General features: G+C 47.5%; 1 protein-coding gene across 2 annotated transcripts in view; it reads right to left on the bottom strand.

The window, feature by feature from the left end:
• LOC115094239 (protein ADP-ribosylarginine hydrolase-like) overlaps positions 1-22,127 on the bottom strand; it is a 32,444-nt gene continuing 10,317 nt past the window's right edge. For both annotated transcript variants that reach the window (XM_029607074.1, XM_029607075.1), the window contains exons 4-8: positions 13,710-13,815; positions 13,292-13,371; positions 9,784-9,967; positions 5,657-5,871; positions 1-953 (exon numbers count right to left, since the gene is read on the bottom strand). In XM_029607074.1, the coding sequence (XP_029462934.1) occupies positions 793-953; positions 5,657-5,871; positions 9,784-9,967; positions 13,292-13,371; positions 13,710-13,815 (746 nt within the window). In that variant the 3' untranslated portion in view covers positions 1-792. The remainder of the gene's footprint in view (positions 954-5,656; positions 5,872-9,783; positions 9,968-13,291; positions 13,372-13,709; positions 13,816-22,127) is intronic.

Below are 22,127 nucleotides of genomic sequence, written 5' to 3'. Positions count from 1 at the left end.
TATGGGAAAATGTTATATATTTACTATGCAATAAGCAGTAATCCATCTTCAATTACGAGCTTAATCAGGTAATAAATCTCTAAATAAAAGGAAAGTATAGCTTCAATACTATTTTTAACGGCAAACCTGTTTAACCAACACTACGCACAAGTAACTTTTTAGATTCCAAAAAGAATTTTAAATCCTCTGGCTCAAAATAAACATATCTATCATTATTAAACTTAACTAAGCATTTGCAAGGGTACCGAACTACCTCCCCCTCCCCTGACCCGTTTCACCTCATCCAGTCACGCAAAATGGACTAAAACAGAACGGTGACCCTTTCAGGAATTTATTGGAGAGGAGGCAAAAAAAACCCCACAACTCGCCCAGCAGGGCAAGTTGATGGCTGCAGTCACAGAACTAGGCTGATACTGAAGAGTGGATCACTCTTAACCGACACTGCAGCAGCCAATGCAAGCTGTGCACATCCCCCAGAGAAAACCCAGAATCAGAGCTAATAAGACCTTGCCCACGGGCACCATCTAACGAAAAGGGTCAGGAGCCCCAGAAGCTTGCACATTTAAACATCCATTACCTTCAGAATGTGTCATCTCTACACAACTACTTTGGCAGTTTTCTTTCACCTAATCTGTGGCAAGCCAGCACAATCATCGCTACCCTGCTTTTGAATGAAACAGGGTCCAAAAGGGTATGATTCTGCAGTTAATCAGTAATCCACCTCAGCAGAAAGAGCCATCGCCCCCCCCTGGCCCTGTCAGCGAGGCTGTAGCAGCGCCATTCTGCGGCAGCTCATTGATCCGGACCCCAGGCGAGCTTGTATAGCCCTTCGGCAGCAGCCTCGATGCGGGCTCTGTATTCCAGGCAGCTGTAATTCCCCTCCGGGACCCCCGAGAATCCATGCATGGCTCCCCAGCAGGCTCCAGCGATCACTCCCGTGGAATCACTGTCACCTACAAAGCAGCAGGAAAACACCGATTACAACGTGGAGATCACACAATGTCAAGCAACCAGAATCCTTCAGCACCCTGAAAGTTACATCTCTTACTTCTGTGGAAAAAAAAAAAAAAAGAAAGTTCAACACAAAGAAAATGAATAAAGAAACAGCTTCTCAGCTTTTTTGGTTAAGATCAAGGGTAGCTCCAGAGTGGCTGTTTCTGCCTAACGCGTTAATCCTCATTCTGCTCATTTCGGAAGTGATAATTTTTAATACACCTCAAATCAGAGCCATTTATGAATATTCACTACAAATATTTCAATGGCTTAATTGTCCAGAAGACCTTGCTAAGACTAGACTCAAACCACTTGAAGTTTCTCTTCTTCTGCAACCTCTTCACCTGCTGTTGTCAGCCAAGACAACGGCTGTTTCAGGAAACACGGGACTGTGTGCACAGCTGCCAGGTGGGATCCCACATTGAGGAACTCAGTTCAGCTGTTGGTGAGGGAGATTGACAGAAGGAGGCCTTTGTCTGAAAGCTGGAGTTTGGATGTGGGGTCCTCCAGCCTGGGAATGGCTTGTTCTGCTTTACCTTCTGCCGCAGGCTGTACACGTTCAGATCTGTCTGTCCCCACTGATTATTTTAGTAAAGTAAGAGGAAAAAGAAACCAATCTGGTTCTCTAAGGAGGTGGCTGAAAAAATTAAGACAAAAAGAAGTGCATTCGAGAAGTATAAAGGATCTGAAAAAAAGGAACACAGGGAGGAATTTCTGTTAAAACTGAGGGAGATGAAGAAAGAAATCAGGAAAACAAAACGTCAAGCGGAAGAAAGGATTGCCAAAGAGATAAAGAAAGGTGACAAAACATTTTTAGATACATCAGAGAAAGAAAGGTCCAAAAAGATATAGTGAAACTGAAAGGTGACAAGGAGCACTATGTGGAGAGAGACAAAGAAATGGTGGAAATATTAAACAAATACTTCAGTTTGGTGTTTACTAAAGAAGACCCTGGAGGAGGACCGTTGCTGGTTGACAAGACAATAGATGGGGATGAGATAGATGAAACTCCATTTACAAATGAGAATGTATGAGAAGAGCTAGGTAAACGGACGTGGGCAAGCCCACATGAGGTTCATCTCAGGATACTGAAGGAGCTCAGAAATGTGCTGGTGGGTCTGCTGAAAGATCTGTTCAATAAATCCCTGGAAACGGGAGAGGTGCCGAGTGATTGGAGAAGAGTGGTGGTGGTCTCACTTCACAAGAATGATAGCAAAGAGGAAGCTGGAAACCACAGGCTGGTTAGCCTCATCTCAGTGGTGGGAAAAGTAATGGAGACGCTGCTGAAGGAACGGATAGTGAACCATCTACAGTCAGGAGGATTGCTGGACCAGAGGCAGCATGGATTCACCAGGGGAAGGTCCTGTCAGACAAATCTGATTGATTTTTTTGATTGGGTGACTAAGAATTGGATCAAGGAAGAGCACTAGATGTGATCTACTAAGATTTCTTCAAAGATTTTGATATGGTCATAAGAAAATGCCATACTGAGTCAGACCAAGGGTCCATCAAGCCCAGCATCCTGTTTCCAACAGTGGCCAATCCAGGCCATAAGAACCTGGCAAGTACCCAAAAACTAAGTCTATTCCATGTTACCGTTGCTAATGGCAGTGGCTATTCTCGAAGTGAACTTTAATAGCAGGTAATGGACTTCTCCTTTTTTAAACACAGCTATACTAACTGCACTAACCACATCCTCTGGCAACAAATTCCAGAGGTTAATAGTGCGTTGAGTAAAAAATAACTTTCTCCGATTAGTTTTAAATGTGCCCCATGCTAACTTCATGGAGTGCTCCCTAGTCTTTCTATTATCCGAAAGAGTAAAAAACTGATTCACATCTACCCGTTCTAGACCTCTCATGATTTTAAACACCTCTATCATAGCCCCCCTCAGCCATCTCTTCTCCAAGCTGAAAAGTCCTAACCTCTTTAGTCTTTCCTCATAGGGGAGCTGTTCCCTTCCCCTTATTTTAGTAGCCCTTCTCTGTACCTTCTCCATTGCAATTATATCTTTTTTGAGTTGCGGCGACCAGAATTGTACACAGTATTCAAGGTGCGGTCTTCCCATGGAACGATACAGAGGCATTATGACATTTTCCGTTTTATTCACCATTCCCTTTCTAATAATTCCCAACATTCTGTTTGCTTTTTTGACTGCCGCAGCACACTGAACTGACGATTTCAATGTGTTATCCACTATGACGCCTAGATCTCTTTCTTGGGTAGTAGCACCTAATATGGAACCTAACATTGTGTAACTATAACATGGGTTATTTTTCCCTATATGCATCACCTTGCACTTGTCCACACTAAATTTCATCTGCCATTTTGATGCCCAATTTTCCTGCATAGGTGGTTTGTGAATAAAATGAGAAGTTTGGGAGTGATCGCCAAGGTTGTGGCCTGGATTACAAACTGCTTGAATGATAGGAGACAACGTGTAACGATAAATGGAACCTACTTTGAAGAGAGAACAGTGTAAAGTGGAGTGCCACAAAGATCAGTGTTGGGATCGGTTCTGTTCAATATCTTTGTGCGCGACATTGTAGAAGAGACAGAAGGTAAAGTTTGTCTGTTTGTGGATGATACTAAGATCTGCAACAGAGTGGACATGCCGGAAGGAGAGAATGAAAAGTGTTTTAAGGAAGTTTGAACAGTGGTCAAAGATATGGCAGCTGGGAATCTATGCCAAGAAGTGCAGAATCATGCATTGGGGGTGTGGTAATCCAAAAGAGCTATATGTGATGGGGAGTAAAAGGCTGTTATGTACAGACCAAGAGAGGGACCTTGGTGTAATAGTGTCTAGCGATGTGAAGATGGTGAAGCAATGTGACAAGGCAATAGCTAAAGCCAGAAGAATGCTGGGCTGCATTGAGAGAGGAATAACCAGTAAGAAAAAGGAAGTGATAATCCCCTTGTATAGGTTCTTCGTAAGGCCTCACCTGGAGTACTATGTTCAGTTCTGGAAACCGTATCTCAAAAGGGACAGATATAGGATGGAGGTGGTTCAGAGAAGAGTGACCAAAATGGTGGTGGGTCTCCATCAAAAGACTTATTAGGAGAGGTTGAAGGTAAATATGTATACCCTGGAGGAGAGGGGGTGCAGGGGAGATATGATACAGACCTTCAGATACCTCAAAAGTTTTAATGATGCACAATCAATAAACCTTTTCCATTGGTATGAAATCAGTAGAACTAGAAGTCACAAAATGAAACTCCAGGGAGGACTCCAGTTTCATTAACCACAACTGCATCAGAATCATCTTGAGAAGTATCTTCATGGTCATATACTTCCTCCTCCTTCCACTACAAGGAGGTGGAACTATTCATGAAGGAGCTCATTCATACCAGCCTCGTGGATACCAAGTTCCATCTACGAGTTGTTGACCAACACAACGGAAATCACAGAACCTATCACCAACCTAAGGGAAGTTTCCTGCACCATGCGGTGGCAAAGCATCACATTCAGCAGACTGATGAATCAGCACAAAGATTTTGCACAGATGTACACAGTGTAGTACAGATTTAGATAGATATTTAGACAGATATAGATACCAAAATCAGGTAATATAGATCATGCAACATGCTCAAAAAACAGGGCAAAAAACCATTCTGAAGGAATGAAGAAAAAGAACACTAATGTAAATGATGAAACATCAATTAAAAATTACATTTTTATTCTGAAACAATTAAAATAAATGAGCACTTTCATATTATTACATGTGAGACAAAATCAACCTTGCATATATCCCTATTTCCAAATATGCAATTGTTTAACAGAAATAAATCAGTCCCTGCCTACACAAATCTTGTTCAGTAAATACCAGCTCAATGCTATAAAAGATGGTAGACGCCTACATACCAAAAGAATATCAGTTTGCTACAAATGATGTCTATCATTTAACATGCTCACTAACTTAAATGTGCAATACATTATAACATGATCTATAACACTAAAACTATTTGCAATTAGGACAAAAGCATACAAAATATTATCAATATTTTTAAACTCTAACCATGAAAGACATTTCTCAAAAATATGCAAGACAAGACGTCTACTGTTCCATCATATGCGAAGAATTTTTATTTATTCGTAAACCACATTTGGAACTATAATGGGGATGATGTCAAATGCCTGACAAGGCCCTTGTTTCGCCAGTAGCGGCTTCTCAGGGGGAGCCCCTGACATAGGGAACACCTGAGAACTGAAATCAGTGCATATTTCCGGCCTCCTTCTTGCTTTTTTCAAATCGAGGAACCTATAAAAGATTCTCGGGTGTTCCTGGAAACGACCCCTCATACCAAAGGGGGCGCTGCAACTGTTTCCTATCCTCCGGCAACCGAGGCACCCCACTTCATGGCCACTTTCTCCAACTCGCTCCCAAACTAGAGCGAGCCTTTAAAGGACATCATCTCGGTAAGACTGGCTCTGGAAGCTGTTTCAGCCGACCGATTTCACAGCCAGCGCTGACGCCCGGCCACCATCACTGAAGCCAATCCTCTGGCTGAGACCAGGACCAGTATGTCCTGGGGCAAGAATCGCCTGCTCCAGGGTAAGGAGGATACACTCACACTTACCCCCCCCCCCCTCCCCCTTGGAGCCAGGTGTAGCCGAGGCTGCTCCCAGCATTCGCTGGAGATAACAGAGGATACGCGCACTCACCTCCGTGGAACATGGCGTGGCTGCAGAGCTCCTCCCAGCATTCCCCCGTGGCAAGCAGGGCATCATAAGCAATCATGGGGGCGTCATGGCCGCTTCTCCCAGCCCAGCCATCCAGGCTGAAGCTCTTATAAACCTCATCTCGCTCCGCCGGGCCGTAGGGAGCTGGGAATCGGGCGGGTCCCTCCCCTTTGCACAGGCCCCTCTCCGCCAGGTACCTGGGAGGAGAGAACGGTGACCCCCCCTTTGTGATATGGTGATGTGAAACAAAACTGGAGCACTGCAGCTGTAATACACTATTAAGACTGTTATTTATTTATTTTAGATTTAGCTCACGGCTTTTCATTTGTACATCAAGGTGAGTTACAGCAGGTTTTGCTCGCCATCTCTTGGCTTCCTTTCTTTATACATGCAGGTCATGCATTCCAGAGCACGTCTAGAACAATTCTTTAAAGTGTTTTTCAAAGTATTTCAAAAGTGATCCAAATGACCTCTTAGGGGCAGATCTAAAAAAAAATCCAGCTGAGTGGGGCTAACTTTAGGCCTGCTAATGAGTGGAGCCCTCTCACTGTAACTCTCAGACTCACTTCCTCCAGGGCAATGTGCTGAGTTTAAGCTGCTCATGAACCCTAGTTTCTTAATTTCCTGCAGCAAGAGTTAGGCTATTCTACAGCAAAACGGTTTATACGCTGTGGCACAGTTGCATACATTTAGATAGTTTTACATTCACAATAATTTCTATTCTATTTTGCATGGTAAGAATGAAATAGGTCAGGAAACGTGTTTTTGTGCTTGAGAAATGTAATACAGTTTGTTTTGTTGGTTTTTTTGCATAGGGGAGATGTCAGGGATCGGTGCAGGGGAGGAAGAGGGGCAGATCTCAGGAAGGAATGATTGGGAAGAGAGGGATGGAGGGGAGGGAAGAAGTGGGAGAGGATCTGGGTGAAGGCAGGAGGGCTAGAGGGTCAGATTTCCCCATCAGGCAGGGTAGGTATCTGCCCCGGGGTGCCTGCCATCCCGGAGGGCACTGTGGGTCTTTACGGGGACAGATCAGAAGGGGGAGAGCCGCTGCGGACAGAGGAGACGGCAGCTACTGATCCTGTCATCTCTTTGGAGGGGACTCTTCACCCCGCCCCCCCCCCCCAAAATCACACCTCTTTTGAGGGGCAGAGTCATACTAAAGTGCAAGAAGAAATTGAGGGCAACAGCCCCGGGGCCTGGTCCTGTCCCGAGATCCTCCCCCTCAGCGTTACAGCCAGAACTGATGGCTGAACTGCAGGGCCGCAGAAGGAAGAGAAGGGTGCGGAGCCTGGAGGAGAACAAGCAGTCCAACAGCGGGGGGGGAGGGGAGGGGAAGGTAGGAACAGGGCAACAGAGAGAGAGATAGAGGTGCGCAGCGAGGCGCAGGAGAAGTCGGAAGAGAGGAGGGGTGCCAGCAGCAGAGGGGGTGCCACACGTCCCTCTCGGGGCCCCCGGTTTTGCCTGCTCCTTGTGGCCCCCGATGACTCATGTCTCGTCCCGAGCATCCATCCACGTGTCACCCATGCTTGACGCCACCTACAGCTCTCTTTCCCTTGGCAGGTGCCGCTGCCGCCACAGATTGGGTGGACCTGACTCCAAAAGGTGGAGGGCCCCAGGCCCACCTGTAACTATGCCCCTGTGTCTCCCTCCTGCCAGCAGGACAGCAGCGCTCCTCGACTGTGGCTGCCTCCTCGTCCTCCTGCTTCACAGCATGACCCGCAAGGAGCCAGCAGATCTGGCGAGACTACCAGGCCCTGTACGGTTCAGACCTCATTGTGCAGCCAGCAGAAGACAACTGCAGGGAAAAAGCTCCGCCTTCCGCCTGCTCTGCCCGCAGTGGGCGGGAGGAGAGCAAGGAGGGATGGAGAAGACAGTATGGGCATGGGGTGGGGGGGCGCACAGGTCTCCTCTCATTCCCCTCTTGAGGACATCTCTCTTTCCTGCCAGCTGCCATGGACCCCCCCACCTCCCCCTTATTGTCGCCAGTTTGGGGCCAAGTGTTGGCCTAGCAGTGACTGTAACCGTGGGGTGCATGGCCTTCTGTGCGCACCTGCAGACCTTGTCCCCTTCCTGGCTTCTGTGCAGAGGGAGCGAGGACTGCGAGCCATGCTCAGTCCCCACAGTTACAGTGACTGAATTCTGCAGGACTGCCCCCCCCCCCCCCCCCAACATGCTCCCTCACACTACGGGAGAAGCGAGAGGGTAGGAGTCAGCCGCTGCAGGGAAGCAAAATGGTGCACATTGGGGGGAAGGAAGGCATGAGCAGAGGAAGGGGCCTTGATGGGAGCTCCATGATATTAGAAGCAGAGGGCCAGGCCAGGCCAGGCAGCAGATTACTGTTTCTCACTATTTCGCTGGATTTGCCAAGTCTGTGGCACAAAACATTTCAATACAATTCTATAATGTCAGATGAGAATCGATGTAAATCTTCTGCATTTTATGTCAATTTTATTCGCTGTTTTTTTGTATGGAATACGCCATCTGGGTGAACAATTTGAACTAACCAAAGAAGTAATCGTCGTACCTCGTATGGGTTATATAGGCAGACGTCTGCATTTTGCGGGCCGGGTTCAAAATATTTCAGCACGGGTCGGACAGAAGAACTTCCGCGGGGCTGAAACATTTTTTACTGGTTTTGGTCTGTTTTATTTTGCTTCTGGGTTCACTCGTCACAAGTTTAAATACGTTTCAAATAACTGGCAGGGATTACATATTAAACTGAAAATTATAAATCAACTTTTGAGGGGGAGGGGGCACGGGTGCAGAATTCTGCTTTGGCCTAAGGCGTAGAAATGTGTAAATCCGGCCCTGAAAGTGGATCTGTTTTGTTTTTTTTTTTTAACCTCGAAACCTCACGATTTACATCAGTGGCTCTTATCCCAGCCCTCAAGGACCACCTGGCCAGTCAGGTTTTCAGGATATCCACAATGACCGTGAATAAGATAATACTGGCACGTGCTGGGGGCAGTACAAGAAAATCTCTCTCACACGTATTTATTCAGGATATCCTGATGAAATAAAGAGGCCCATATTCAAAAGCATCTAGCCGGATAACTCAGAAGTTATCTGGTAAATGAAGATTTGGGCACTTATCGGGCTAAATTCTAGCCGACTGATAAGTTAGGTGGCTAGAATTTAACCGGATAAGTAACCGGAAGGAGTGAATCAGCCAGCTAAGTCATCCAGCTCACTCCGATATTCAGAGTCACCTTAGCTGGCTAAGTCTGTCCTAACGTTAGCCGGCTGAGTTTAAGATAGCCGGCTAAATTTAATAGCGTGGCCGAACTTATCTTAAATTCGACCGGCTAACTTTAGGACAGACAGTGACTGACTATGGATCTCAAATAGTCATTATGGATATCCCGATGACCAGATCAGTTAAGTGCGTCCCCAAAACTGGGTTAGGAACCACTGGTTTAGATCCGAGAGACTCCACAGCTAGTCAGGGTTTCAGGACATCCAGAATGAATATGTACAGACTGGGGCTCCCATGCACCTCATGCATAATCATCGTATCCTGTAAACCCAGCGGGCTGTGGGGTCTCCAGGGCAGCTTTGGAAGGCCTGGATTAAATACCTTTTTCTGGGATTCTGGACTATAAAGGAACCGCTTAAATACTGATGCACCACTGATGCTTAGGATCAGGAGGACCCGACAGGCTGTGGATAACCTACACAAATCAGAGTGGCATCGAGTGACTTTATTCTGCAGTTTTACAATGATTTCCATGAATCTACAAAATGTGGACTTATTTCAGAATCAAAGATGATTAAGTTTAAAAGGATAACATTTAAATTTAAAAGATAAATTTTGAAAAGGGACAAAGAGAAGCCCGCATGAAAAATGTATGGAACTGGTGGAGGCAAACATGAAAGCTAGGAGGCAGTAAGATATATCAGACTACAAAAAGTCTGAACAGGGTTGAGAAGGTACAAGTGGTTGAATTCTTCATTTTTTTCACAGTGAGAAAGGAAGGAAGCAGCAGAATAATTTTACACTGCCATGGGGTACGTTCTGGATTGAAAACAACATTCACAGCTGATGTTTTGCTCAGCCAGTCTAGACTGAAGCTTCAGAAATGTTTTGACGCAGCCACGGGGTCACTCACCATGCCCACTTCTCCATGAAGTATGGCCACGCCTGCACGTTCTCCTCTGTGTCCACACCCACCGACTGTACGTATTCCAGCACCAATGGCAGTGCCGCCAGAAGCTCAGACCCCCACAGAGCAAGCGGCTTCTGCTGCACTGCAAACGCAGTGAAAAGTGCGGAAGCCATGGCCCCAAGGTACCCTGCAGAGAGAGACACACACAGAGAGAGGCCTTCATACCAAGGCAATGGAGCCCCAAGCTACCCTGCGGCTAGAAAAGACACTCATGAGATAGCTTAGCCCTGGGAACTCTGCAGAGAGAAGCAGCAACTTAGACACCTGGCAGAGACAGAATCTCGCAATGAAAAAACCGAGCTTAGACACCCCCTGGAAAAAAGAGACACACCCCTGTCACAAGACATCGCATGCTCAGGATACTCTGCAGAGAAAAAGAAAACAGACATTCCTAATGAGGCAATCCAAGCACCAGAGTGTGGAGGGAAAGACATTTCCACCAGTACGTTACAGCCAAGAGGAATTCTGCAGTGAGAGAGAGAGAGCAAGAAAGAATGCAAGAACGGGCTTCCTAATGATGTCTCTTACTTGTGAGGTAACTGGGAGACACAGTATGAAGCTTTACTGGCTACATACTTTGAACATGACAAGAAAGGGAGGAATTACAAAGTACAGAGCAGACAAGCAATGGAGAAATGACTTACCTGATAATTTTGTTTTCCTTGGTGTAGACAGATGGACTCAGGACTGGTGGGTTTATGCTCCCCTGCCAGCAGATGGAGATGGAGCAAGCTTACGTCACAGTATATATAACCCTGCAAGTGACCCCAGCCTGCCAGTATTCTCTTCTAAAGCAACTGTGGACAGACTAGCAAAAATCTTGATTAAAAGCAGGTAACCAGAACTGTACTCAACCAATCAAAACACTGAACTCACATAAGATTCCAGGTACCCCAAGTTACGGACCGGATGAACACTTACCAGTAATCCCTTGGGACCCAGAGTCCCATAGGATCATTGACACACTCATGCAGCAGCCAAGAGAGGGAAGCTGAGTCCATCTGTCTACACGAAGGAAAATGAAATTATCAGGTAACTAATTTCTCCATTTCCTAGCGTGTAGCCAGATGGACTCAAGACCAGTGGGATGTTCCAAAGCTACTCCCCAACAGGGTGGGAGGCTACCTGTAGTCCAGTCAACACCGCTTATGCAAAGGCTGCATCCTCCCGGGCCTGCACACCCAGACAATAAAACCTGGAAAACGTGTGTAAGAAGGACCATGTCGCAGCTCAGTAGTTATCGACGGGAGAAAACAGACTAACTTCCACCCATGACACTGCCTGTGCCCTAGTGGAATGAGCCCTAATCCGAGTAGGCAACGGCTTCCCAGCATCCACATATGCAGCCATGGCCACCTCCTTAATCCAATGAGCTATGGTAGCCTGTGAAGCCGGAGCGCCCTGCTTACTCCCACCATGGAGAATAAACAGGCAATCCGTCTTTCAAAAAGACTCAGAGACCTCCAGATACTGCACGACAAGATGCTTAACATCCAAGGAGCGCAAAAGGCGAAACTCCTCTGCATCCCTGACTTCATCCATGGATGGCAAGGAGATGGTCTGATTCAAATGAATGTCTGAGACTACCTTTGGCAAGAAGGATGGAACACTTTACAGCTGTAATGCCCCCGGAATTACCCGAAGGAACGGTTCATGGTAAGACAAGGCCTGCAACTCAGAAATCAGACGTGCAGAACAAATAGCCACCAGGAATACAGTCCTCAAAGTCAACAACCGTAAGGAAAGGCTATGCAGTGGTTGGAACGTAAGGCCCGCCAAAAAGTCCAGCACCAAATTAAGACTCCACAATGGAACCGGTAACCTCAAGGGAGGCTTAAAGTGCTTCACTCCCTTCAAAAAACGGGCCACATCGGGATGAGTTGACAAGGAAACACCATTCACCAGGCCTCTGAAACAGGCAAGAGCCACAACCTGCATTTTCAAGGAATTAAGGGCCAAACCTTTATTCAATCCATCCTGCAAAAAATTCAGAATGAGAAGGAGCTTAACGAGGAAGAACACCCCACTCCTCACACCATGCCTCAAAATCTCTCCAAACCCACACATAAGCCAAGGAAGTGGAGAACTTGCAAGAGCAGAGTAAAGTGGCACTCATTGCAGAGGAATAACCATGCTTTAACTGGCAAGCCCACTCAAGGGCCAAACCATAAGACAGAATCAAGTCGGATCCTTATGAAGAACCAATCCCTGCTGAAGCAGATCCATTGTGCGGCAGAAGACAAAGGGGGGGCCTCACTAGGAGTCGTCGCAAATCTGTATACCATGGATGCCTGGGCCAGTTTGACACCACCAGGAGTACTGGCCCCCTGTGGCCTTCGATTTTGCTAATTATCCTTCCCAGCAAGGGCCATGGAGGAAAGGCATAAAGCAATTTGTCTTCCGGCTAGACTGTATGAGAGTGTCTATTCCTAGGGACCATGGATCTCACCTGCGACTGTAGAAGCAAGGAAAATTCATATTTCAAGAAGTCGCCAGCAGGTCTAGGATTGGAAGGCCCCAGCAATCCACAAAAAGCTGAAATGCCTCGGCTGACAACACCCACTCTCCTAGGTCCAGACTCTCTCTGCTGAGAAATTCCACCCTTGCGTTGTCTTTTCCTGCAATGAGAGAGGCGAAGATCATCTGCAGATGAGCTTCCGCCCATTCCATCAGCTGGTCTAGTTTCTGCGAACTTGATGGCTCTTGGTTCCTCCCTGACAATTGATATAGGCCACCATCTTCACGTTGTCCGACATCACACAGATCGCTTGATTCCGCAGCCTGTGGCTGAACTGTAAGCATGCCAGCCGTGCCACCTGGGCTTCCAGGCGACTGACGTTCCATCAGGACTCTTCGGCATTCCAGTGCCCTTGGGCCGTTAACTCCAGACAGTGAGACCCCCCAACTGTGGAAACTCACATTTGTCGTGAGGACAGGGAACTACCTTTCTCAGATGATCCTCCTGCAACCACCACAGAGGTATGAGCAGATGTCCATCGTCAAGTGAAGCTGAACCACATAATCCTGAGACTGCAGGTTCCAACAAGATAGCAGAAAGCACTGAAGAGGATGCATATATGCCCTTGCCCACAGCACTACTTCCAGGGTCGGCACAGTGCGCTGAGAATGGAGACCGGAGGAAGTCCTGAAACCCCTCTGTCTCTGATTCAGGTAAAACTTTCTCCTTTTTTTCACCTTACCTGAGCTCAGCGCTTACCGGCTGAGTAAAGAGATGGTCTCTGGCTGCAGGGGGAGAGAGCATTTGCTGTCACTGCCATGCTCGGCCTCCTGCACCCGCTGCCTTTCAGCTGAACTAGCAGATAAGTCCACGCCGGGAAACCCAGCTAGCAGACCAAGGCACACCTCTGAGGGACCATGGAAATCGCTTGAGGAATTCTCAACTGGGGGAGGGACCTTTAGGTATCACTGCAGGAGAGTGGAGCTTTCTTACCTGTGGGGTGATTATGGGTCATTCTCCCACTCTCCACGCTTACTCGGATCAGATCTTGGAGCTGTGAGGGGCGGGGATACCTATGCAGACAGGGAGAAGATAAACACATACTGTGGAAAAAAAAAAAGATATACAACTGCCCTACAGGGAAACATCATAATATATCACACAGCATGAGGAGGCAATCTATCAGATGGGGCTCTCAGATTAGTAAAGTTTGTACCAAGGCAGAAAGAGAAAGTGAAACAGAGGGAAGAAGACAAAGAGCAGAAGACAAAAAAAAAAAGAAGAAAGAAGGAAAGGATAGAAAAAGCGAAGGAAAATGAATAAGCATGAGAGAGGATGAGGAGGGAGCAATTAGAATAAGAGAAAAGAGTCTGGGTGAAGAATAGTGGGGAGGAATAGGGGTGCGTCAGACCTGAGCCCGATGCACATGGACCTCATAGCTGCTCCACAGCCTGTGGCTTTGGGGTTAAACGGTATCCTGTAGCCATTGGTCTCTCCAGGTCTGAGCTGAGACGTACCTGCAGAACACACAGCTCTGAATAACCTCTCCGAGTACTAGCATCCACGTATATTGCACCAGCACATGTATGTGTAGCAAAGCCGGCACATAGACGTGTAGGTGCACAGAGGTATGGTGTTCGCACGCCTGTATTGTGTGATTGTGTAGGCTCTTTGTGTGTCAGCATCAGGTTGTGCGTGTGTGTGTGAGCATCAGTGTCAGCGTGCAAGTATACTGAAGCGGTCACTGGGAGCACCCAGAGTAAGGATCAAAGTTGATGAGGATATCCTCTCTAGTAAGAGACGGCCCAGGGTCCCAAAAAAGGAATTCAAAAGTTCTGACAGGGGACCCAGTCTGAAGGGTATAAAATTGGGAATAATAATTGGGAGGGGGAAGTTAATTGCTTTCCGGGTGCCTCAGCAGACAGTCCAGGGGAAGACCAGCAAAATGTGAAAGGGAGGAAAACTGGATGTCATTCTGCACCTTGGCAGGACTGTGCACGTCCAACAGCGCACTATAGAAATGATAAGCAGTAATAGTAATGAAGAAATTCGGGAGGCATCTCAGCCACGTATCTAAACCTGTGACCATGTCAGGAATGCTACTGGCATACCACAGGGGGGGAGGAGGTGTCCTCACCATGACTAAAAGATTAATATAGGCAAGGTGGCAGCTAGAGGAGCACCTTAGAGGATAAGTTTATATTCAGCCAGGAAAGGTACCATAATCCTCGCAGAATTCAATAAAGTCTTACTTTTAAAGCATTACGTGGTCCTAGCCTTGACTACTTGAGTGAGCACTTGGTTAAGCATGAGCCAACATGGAGCCTGAGATCTTCTGAAGATGCTTTCCCCAGGTTGTCCTCGCTGATTAATTTAAAGCTGACCAGGATGTGGTCCTGTGCTTTTTCATTTGCCGCACTAACTTTTTGGAGGAGATCAAGTACAAAAGATATCCACCAGGAAGGTAACATTGATTTTCCACCGTTTGATAAAAAACATGGCTTTTTTAAATCGGCCTTTGATGTTTAATGATGGTTCTTATTGCCTTCTTAATTTTGCCTTTTGGTTTTAGAGATTTTATTTCTTTCAGTTGATAGTTTCTACTGTACAGACCATTGCTCTTGGATTATCTTTTTACACTTTTTTATTGGCATTTTTTTTAAATTTTACTGCCCAATTAGTTTTATTGTTTATTTCATACTTTAAGATTGCTTGGTTAGGCCTGGGGATTATTTCTGTGAATTGTTTTAGAAATATTTATATTTGTAATTCATTATATAAATTTTGTTGCTTGTTCTACTCTTTAGACAGTATATCCTCATATGTTTTTAAATTTTTTTTCCATAATTTGTACATCACTTTGGGAACATTGTAGGAAAGGTGGTTAAAAATGTCATTAAATAAAAGTACCAGAAAGTTGCATTTTCTACAGAGTGACAAGATCAGAGAGAAGAGGCCATCATATGAACCTGAAGGTGACGAAAGCTCAAAAGCAAGGTGAGAAAATACTTTTACTCTGAGAGGGTGGTAGATGCCCGGAAGAGACTTTCAGCAAAGGTGGAAGAATTCAATCATTCATGAGGAAGCGACGTCACCCTGTAAAATGGACGCTTGATCCCGGAGTTCTATTCCCTCCCCCCCCCCAGAATCGCTATCAGCTACAGTCACGCCATTGATTCCTGCCCGGGCCCAAAAATAAAACACTCCTTTGAAAGAGGAAAGTCTGAAGATGGCACAAAATAAAAAAGATAACCGTCCTGAAGCAGTTTTCCTTTGCAAGCAGAGACGTAATCAGCGCGATGGGACTGGAGGGGGAGGAGGAGTCAGAGGGCCTGGCGATGGGTGCAGGCAGCGTCAAGGAGGGAAACAAGCAGGAGGCTGAAAATGATGGACTGCCCATTCGTGCAGAGTTCCGACGCTGGTTCGCTGAATTGAGGCAGGATATGGCGACGATCGGGACTAACTTTGGGGCAATGGAGGCTGAAGTGAAGGGTGATGTTGCGGCCCTCGGCTATCGCGTGGCGGAGGCTGAAGAGCGCCTAGATGAGCAGGCAGTGGATTTGGCTGCGAGGCAGGAGGAGGGGGGTTGGTTATGGCAAAATCTGTCCTGGAATTAGAAGATAAACTTGAGGACCTTGAAAATAGATCTCACCGGGCAAACTTACAGTTGAGGGGTGTGCAGGAACTACCAGACAGGCCGATACAGTAAAGCGCGGCCGCGAATACCCCATTTCTAACCCGCTTTGTACCCGCAACTTGGCCGCATAAGTCCAACCTGCGATTCACTATCCCTTTTAACCCATTCTTACCGCTTCTTTAAATCAACGGGTAACCCTTTCCGCCCGCGGCATGTAAATATGTAAATGCTCCGATTAGCTATTCCCTCCCATTCAGTAATGTGCGCCCCGACTATCGCCTTTTTAACCTGCAGTTTAGCCGCGTCTTTAACCTGCTAATTTACCGCCTACCCCTACCCCTGCGTTAGAGGCAAGGGTAAGGGTAGGCGGCAAACGTTCCCCCAGCCCCCGCTCACCTGCCCTGGCCGCGTCCATGGGTGCCGGTCTCACTTTCTCTTTCAGCATGCCTTCTCCCGCTTCAGCAGCCCGGGGCAGATCGAGCGCTCTCCGCGAGGCGGCTTCCAGCAGACCCCGCCGGCGAAGATGCGTGAACACACGCCTGTACTTCCAATTTGGGCACTCAAGGCACCTTCACTGCCTTCAGCACCCAAATGGGACCTACAGGCGGTGCAAGCTCATCATGCCAAAAAAATTGCACCGGCAGGCAACTGCCCGGGCCGGGGCCGTGGTGGCTCCCTTACCTTTCCTGCATGCGGGGCAGCTCCGGCTCGCCTGCCTGCCTCCTTCTGTTCCGCCGCTCACTGCCTCCCCAGCGCCATCTTGCAGCTTGTGACGTCACGCACGTCCGTTCATGCGCCTTCGCTGACTTGAGCGCCCAAATTGAAGGGCGCTCAAGTCAGCGAAAGCGTATGAACATACGCCGTGACGTCACGCACGCCCGTTCATGCGCCTTCGCTACGGGCGTGCATTCATCCACCTTCGCCGGCTGGGGCTGCTGGAAGCCGCTTCGCGATCCACCCCGGGCTGCTCTCTCTCTCGCCGCCGGCTGCCCCGGGAGGAGGGGAGAGAGAACTGGGGCTGCCCCGGAGACCGGCACCCATGGACGTGGCCAGGGCAGGTGAGCGGGGGCTGGGGGATGGGATTAGTCACGATCCGAAGAGTGGCTTTCCCGGTGCGTTGGATTTTAGGTTCTCTTTTGCTTAAAGTTGGGATCCACTTCCTGGTACCTGTCATTTCAAATGTCATTTGAAATGACAGGTACCAGCGCACCCAGGATACTGTATAGGCGCTGTATAGCGCCTATACAGTAAAATAGATTGCGCTTCATGGACGCGCGTTGGACACGGCTTGCATTTGCATGCCATTTAAATACAGTATCGAGCGGTACGTGATCCAGACTGTGTGCTGCAAACGCGGGTGTGCCCAGCACTAACGCACCTCTTTCTACCGCCCCTTACTGTATCACCCGAGAGTTTGCAGATTGCTTTCAGATGGTATCCAGCATCTGCTCAGCAATACTGAGATCAGGGGACAATGCAATACCTATCCCAAAGATTAAAATGGACAGAGCACACAGGGCCTTGGGAGGGCCGAGAGGAAACCTGCTACGGGATACTGTGGTGTGTTTCCATATTTTCGTGGTCAAGGAAAAGGTAGCCACGATTGCCAGAAGACTGGGCCATGTCATGTGGAAAGGCCAAAAAGTAGAGATGTTTCAAGACCTGTCAGCGATCACAATGTAAAAGCACAGAGAATTAGAGGAGTCATTGCCATTTTGAGGAAGGAGGTGGTTAAGTACCAATGGCTGTTCCCTTTTGGATTACAGTTTTTTGTACAGGGTAAGTCTATGAAGGTTAAGATTGTAGTGGTGGCTATAGACTTTCTTCATGATGTGGGTATTACAATGAAGGCTGAAGCTCAGCCCGCATGCATAGCTCCCCTGCCCAAGAAAGAAGGACTAAACCAGGTGGCAGAGAGTGCCAGGATCGGGACGAAGACTACGGAGACAGTCAGGTGACCCCTCGTCACCTGGAACGGCGAGTGTGTGAGAAGAGGACTGTAGAGCCTTGTGACATTGGGAAGCAGATAGCTTCTTCTGTGGCTCTCAGAAGAACAGTCTATAACTTTAGTAGCTAAGGGAGGCCCGGTTATAATAGGGATTAATGTTCGCATGGTTGGGATGCTTAATTAGTTTGAGTTTGGGAGGAGGGGAAACCGGAAGATAGTTACCATGACTGGATGGGGTTATTCCTTCATTGGGAGAGGGTACACCAAGTGGAGTGTTGGTGTAATTTGGGAATGAGAGGGGAAAAGAGTGTGGTGTGGGCAGTGTGTGTAGTGACTGGAGGTGGTGTGTGTGTGTGTGTGTGTGTGTGTGTGTGTGGGGGCAGTGTGAGGTGTGTGGGCAGTGTGTGTGTGTGAACGTGAGTTGTCAGGGTCTTGGAATTACGTCCACAGGATGAGGGTGATAAAAATATTGTCCCTGAATGTGAAGGCTTGAACTCATTAAGGAATATGAAACTATTGCTGAAAGAGGCAGAGACAATTAAAGCAAATATAATTTGTCGTCAGGAAACGCATCTAAGAGCAAGACATTGTAATTTGATGCATTTTCTGTAGCTAACAAACAGGCCGATTCAGTAAAGGTGCGGGAGAGCGGGCGAGCGCCTGCTCTCCCGGCACGCGCACAGGCCACTCTCCTGTGGGGCGGATTTTAAAACGAGCGCGAATAGCCTACTTTTGTTTGCGCTCCAGGCGCAAACAAAAATACGCTGGATTTTAGTAGATACGCGCGGAGCCGCTAAAATCCTGGATCGGCGCGCGCAAGGCTATCGATTTCGTATAGCCGGCGCGCGCCGAGCCGCGCAGCCTACCCCCATTCCCTCCAAGGCCGCTCCGAAATCGGAGCGGCCTCGGAGGGAACTTTCCTTTGCCCTCCCCTCACCTTCCCCTCCCTAACCCACCCGCCCGGCCCTGTCTAAACCCCCCCCCTTACCTTTGTCGGGGGATTTACGCCTCCCGGAGGGAGGTGTAAATCCCCGCGCCTCAGCGGGCCTCCTGCGCGCCGGGACGCGACCTGGGGGCGGGTCCGGAGGGCGCGGCCACGCCCCCGGGCCCGCCCCCGGAACGCTCCCTCCGAAAACCCCGGGACTTACGCGAGTCCCGGGGCTCTGCGCGCGCCGGTAGGCCTATGTAAAATAGGCTTCCCGGCGCGCAGGGCCCTGCTCGCGTAAATCCGCCCGGTTTTGGGCGGATTTACGCGAGCAGGGCTCTGAAAATCCGCCCCTGTGCGCGCGATTCAGTATTTAAATGAGGACCCGCGGTAAAAAGAGGCGCTAGGGACACTACCACGTCCCTAGCGCCTCTTTTTTGACAGGAGCGGCGGCTGTCAGCGAGTTTGACAGCCGACGCTCAATTTTGCCGGCGTTGGTTCTTAAACCCGCTGACAGCCACGGGTTCGGAAACCGGACGCCGGCAAAATTGAGCGTCCAGTTTTCAACCTGCGAGCAGATTTAAATTTTTTTTTTTTTATTTTAAATTATCGCCATGATATTAAGCCAGAGGGTGTACAGAAAAGCAGTTTTTACTGCTTTTCTGTACACTTTCCTGGTGCCGGCAGAAATTAACACCTATCTGAGAGGGTGGTAGATACACGGATACACGGCTAGATGTTATAAGTCATGTAAGCAGGTAGGCGCTAATTTCTGAAAGTAAAATGTGCGGCTTGGCTGCACATTTTACTTAGTGAATCCCGCGGGAATAACTAATAGGGCCATCAACATGCATTTGCATGTTGAGGGTGCTATTAGTTTCCGGGGGGTTGGACGCGCGTTTTCGACCCCTTACTGAATAAGGGGTAAAGCTAGCGCGTCGAAAACGCCTGAAAGATGTTAAATATAGTGGGGTGGGGATTTTGTTTGCACATAATTTAATAGTGGATGTGAAAGCAATGATTAGAGATTGATGGGCAGATTCTAAATCCTGAAGGTGGTGATTCATAGGGAACTGTTCACATTAGTTAATATATATGCTCCCAGCACTTTTCAGGGAGATTATTTGGACTCGTTATCTAACACCATCCTAGGTTGGGCAGAAGGGCACATTATAATGGGGGGTGATTTCAATATGACACACTATCCCTTTTTGCATAATTCTTGCCTCACGATTGCAGAGGCGGAGACTGAAGGAGCTGATAGATACCTGGGGTCTGCTTGATGTGTGGCGATTAAGGAACCCAACAGCACGGGATTATACCTTTTATTCAAAGCCGCACAATTCTTACTCCAGAATAGACTATATTTTGCTGGATAAAGTGTTAGTGGGGAAAGTTTCAGATGCGGGAACTGTAAACATAACGTGATCTGACCATGCACCAGGTTGAGTGAAATTGAAAGTGGGTAAAAAGCAATTGAGATGGAAATTTTGGAGGTTAAATGAAGATTTGGTGTCAGACAAGGTTTTTATTGCCAGTCTCGTAAAAGATATGGAGAATTATTTAATTTTCAGTGAGATAGATGATGTGAATCCTGCGGTAGTATGGGAGGGGTTGAAAGTAGTAGTGCGGGGCAAATTAATATCTAGGGCTTCCTTCTTAAAGAAGGAGAAGGAAAGGACAAGGATCCAGCTAATGTGACGGATTGGGAAATTGGAAGTCACACACGAGAAGTGCGGCGATGATCTTACCTTGTCACTCCTAGGAGGCGGCGCGTCATGAATTGAGAGCACTAGATGTTGCTGAGCTAGCTTTCCAGCTGGAATGTGTGAAACAGAAATATTTTGAATAAAGCAAGCAGACTGCTAGCCAGGCGTTTTAAGGAACAACACATGCAAAATCAGATTCTCAAATTCAGGAAGAGGGATGGGACGTTCATCTATGATAGTAAACTTATTTCTAATAGATTTGCCCAATTTTATGCTGAGCTTTATGCTTCAGACTCTACTATTAAAGAGGGAGCTATAGAGAACTATCTCAAGGTTGTAGCCCTTCCTTGCCTCCCAGAGGAGGCGAGAGACCAACTGAATGCTAAGATCAGGGAAGAGGAAGTTTTGGGGGTGACATCAAAGTTCAAAATGGGAATGGCCCCGGGTCTAGACGGATACCCGGCTAGATGTTATAAGTCATGTAAAGCAGGTAGTAGTTAGGCCTCTTACTACAATGTTCAACTTTTTGAGAGAGGGAGACAGCTACCAGAGTTCGAACATCACAGGCATCACTGTCATAGCTAAGGGGGGGCGTGATCCCACCTTATGTGGGTCATATAGGCCCTTCTCCCTAATAAATATTGACTTAAATATAACTCGCAAAGGTATTGGCTTCAAGGTTATGTAGGGTGGCTCCCTTCTTTATACATGGGGATTAGTGAGGATTTGTCCCAGGCAGATTAGGGGCAGACAATGTACGGAGGAGTTTTACATGTAATGTGGTGGGTACAGCAGCAAAGAATTCCTGCGGTGATTCCGGCAGTGGATGCTGAGAAAGCATTACACAGGGCGCACTGGCCATATTTGTTACAGGTACTGCAACAGATGGGTCTGGGGTCCTGTTTTTTTGAAGTGGGTGAAGGCTTTATATAATCATCCGAAAGAGAGTATAAGGGTTAACGAGGGTTATTCTGATTTGCTGAGGTGGCGTGAGGTACGAGACAGGGCTATCCGCTATCCCCTTCGTTGTTTGCACTCTCTCTTGAACCCTTTGCTAACAGTAGGGTCTCTGGGTTCCAGCTAGGCGAGAAGTCCTATAGGATGACTGTTCACGTATGATCTGTTATTCATAAGTCACAGATGCAGGAATGTCTTTTCCCATTTTCTTAGATGAAATGAGAACATTTGGAGCGGTATCTGGATTTAAGGTTAACGAAGATAAATTAAAAATTATGAATCTGACTCTTGGGAGGGCAGTAGTAGATAGTTTGCAGAAAAAAGTTTACCCTTCACGTGGGCCAGGGAGAATGTGAAATATCGAGGGGTGAGGCTGGGGGCAAACTTGGAGAAATTGTTTGATATTAATTATGGTTGATTGGTGAAGAGAATACTTGCAGATCTGGAAAAATGGGAACGTCCACATCTGTCCTGGTTGGGCAGAATTCATGCTATTAAGATGAACGTTTTGCCTAGGTTCTGCTATTTTTTTTTTCAGACTCTCCCTATATCTATCTATCTCAGTAGGGTTTCTGCGGGACTGGCAAAATGCAAATGGAGCTTGCAGACTGGGAGTTGTACTATCTAATGACAGGGAGGAGTTCCGTTTCGTC

Source organism: Rhinatrema bivittatum, chromosome 6 (genome assembly GCF_901001135.1).
Source record: "Rhinatrema bivittatum chromosome 6, aRhiBiv1.1, whole genome shotgun sequence".
NCBI classification, from domain to species: domain Eukaryota; kingdom Metazoa; phylum Chordata; class Amphibia; order Gymnophiona; family Rhinatrematidae; genus Rhinatrema; species Rhinatrema bivittatum.
Note: the sequence above shows the minus strand (reverse complement) of the source record. Positions and strands in the feature narration are given on the sequence as shown.